This window comes from Suillus subalutaceus (assembly GCF_016647625.1).
Source record: "Suillus subalutaceus strain FC151 chromosome Unknown DFJ58scaffold_931, whole genome shotgun sequence".
NCBI lineage: Eukaryota > Fungi > Basidiomycota > Agaricomycetes > Boletales > Suillaceae > Suillus > Suillus subalutaceus.
In genome coordinates this window covers 1-2,214 of record NW_024541180.1, presented here as the reverse complement: position 1 = coordinate 2,214, position 2,214 = coordinate 1, and the positions used below count along the sequence as shown (strand labels likewise).

At 44.5% G+C, this 2,214-nt stretch overlaps 1 protein-coding gene across 1 annotated transcript; it reads right to left on the bottom strand.

Moving 5' to 3' along the window:
• Positions 1–283: 283 nt before the first annotated feature.
• On the bottom strand, positions 284–720 carry DFJ58DRAFT_740174 (uncharacterized protein; the record flags this gene model as incomplete). Its single annotated transcript, XM_041387079.1, has 2 exons — positions 284–331; positions 391–720. The coding sequence occupies 2 exons, from the start codon at positions 718–720 to the stop codon at positions 284–286; spliced, it is 378 nt and encodes a 125-aa protein (XP_041234542.1).
• Positions 721–2,214: the final 1,494 nt, after the last annotated feature.

Genomic DNA, 2,214 nt, shown 5'->3' with positions numbered 1-2,214 from the left:
GATTCCTTTTCTATTTAATGATTGGCTAGTTATTTCATACTCAGATTCAGTCTCTGTCTCAATATATGTATATAGGTAGTTCCTTGTAGTCAGTAGTTCTTCAGTTCAAAGCTCTTGTGTATTAGCTCATTGCTAGCAATCTAGGACGTACCTGCTATTCTCTATCCTCTTGTTGTAATATCCTTTGTTTGAGTCCTAGTCTCTGCCCCTGCGTTAATTCATTATAAGGGTTGTGACAGATGGCCTCCTGTGAATAAATATTCATGGCCTCGCTGTCGAGTGGTCAGACTTCGAACTGCGCGCGCATCTTCTTCAACAAAATCAAGTCCAGCTGGAGAATGTTTCCCATCAGTTTAAGCAAGTTGTCAGCCACATTCAATAGGTGCTTACTCCTGTGCAGGGCAAGTTGAAGTATGGCCCTGTGCGATCGAACTGACCCTCGAGGTCGAGTGTCACAGGAAATTTGAAAGTGAACAGCTCTCCTGAGTGGTTCACCCAGTACTCAGCATTGTTGCCCATGCCTCTTAAGGGACGCAGGTTGTTTGCGGCGGGAACACTGGTAATCGTATGCTCACTGACAACACCAGGTGATGTCACCAAGACATATAGAGACCTCCACAAGGGGCTCTGGGTACCACCGTTGCGCTTGTCTTGAGATGTCAAAGACTCTTCGAAGGTTTGCGACCCATGGGAGCCAACATTGCTTGTGGGAGAAGACATAGATTTGTGTAGCAAAGATTTGTTGAAAGTGTGGATATTTGGGAGAATGTGCAATGGTTGAGTCCAGCTATCCAAGAGGGTATTTCTGTCTTCTCATTTGACAAGGCATCTGGTACTCACCCATCTCACCCAGACTGTGAATAAGACGTTGCTGTCAAGCCAGCTCACCTCTCCGCTGACATCTCTTCACTTTTTTGTGACAGCATGCGACAATCACTTTGTTGTTGGAGTGGACGTCTCGGTGTTTGTATCTGTGACTGAGATGTGAAACTCTATTATGGGTCTCAAATGATGATACAGATCACCAGAACAATGTGCCGAGCTCAGAAACAACACAAAGTCATTGCACTGGTTGCCCTTGCGCGTTCGTGCTGTGGTTTATGTAATCATCTGACTTTCTTTGGCAGAGTTTGACCAGCACGCTGCAAGGCTCACTTTCCCCCTAAATTTACCATCCACCATGTATGTTAGTCCTATAATATACAGTCTGTGTGTACTCAGTATCAAACAATACAACTTGTCTTTACATGACAACCATCCGATGGAACCTACGTAAGTTGAACATTTTTCTACAACAGAACAAGTAGGTGCGAGCGCTTTCAAACTCTCTGCCAAAGTATTATTTCGTTTCTCATGAGTGGATCTTTCAACTACCGTTCCAGCACCTATTCATGTTGTAGACTGAGCATTCTCAACAACAGTGTCCATCATTTGTCCATGGAGTGAAACATAGGGCACATTTGGGAGTTTGGAGGCCTCCGATACAAGGTGGCAGGCGAGTCTGTCACTGTAAGCATACACTATGGCCACTGTTACATCATTGGCCAATTTCATAATAGTATCTATTCAAAATCACGATGGGTACTTAAGTATCTGCTGGAAGACTTACCAGCGAGCATGGCAGGCATGTCTAACAAAAGGTCTGGGGCAATCAGAGCACCAGCGTCCTCTCTGGTCGGAAAGTGTGCCTACGTACCAAAAATGAACACCCCCTCCCCATCAAACATCTCGACGAGATCAGCTACAGCAGGATTAATCATTTCACACAGCAAAATCAAGGAAGAGAATGTGTAAAGGGGCAAGTTCCCATGCAAGTCTAAAGCTCTTCGATTGTGCGGTCCAGTCTGGTATCCACTTCGATCTTTTGGACATGCCAAGATTGAGATGGGTGACTCCGTGTCTCGGATGTCATTTCAACTCCCAAACAGATTATTCACAATGTTCCAGAACTTTATGAACAAGGCGCGATGAAACTGAACATTCAGTATTCACATGTTGTGCTTTTGGGCAATGTCATGTTGTGTTCTGTTTTAATTCAGCAATCAATTTCAAATCGCCATTGTCATCCTCCAGGTGTACACGACATGTCATACTTACTCAATTACGTGGTAATACAAAGCAATGTCTTGCATTTTTGGTCGCTCCAGATGTCTTCGCCTGTATGGTTCACCTTCCTGAATGTCAGGTCCAAAATTCGGCATGACCAATTGTCCT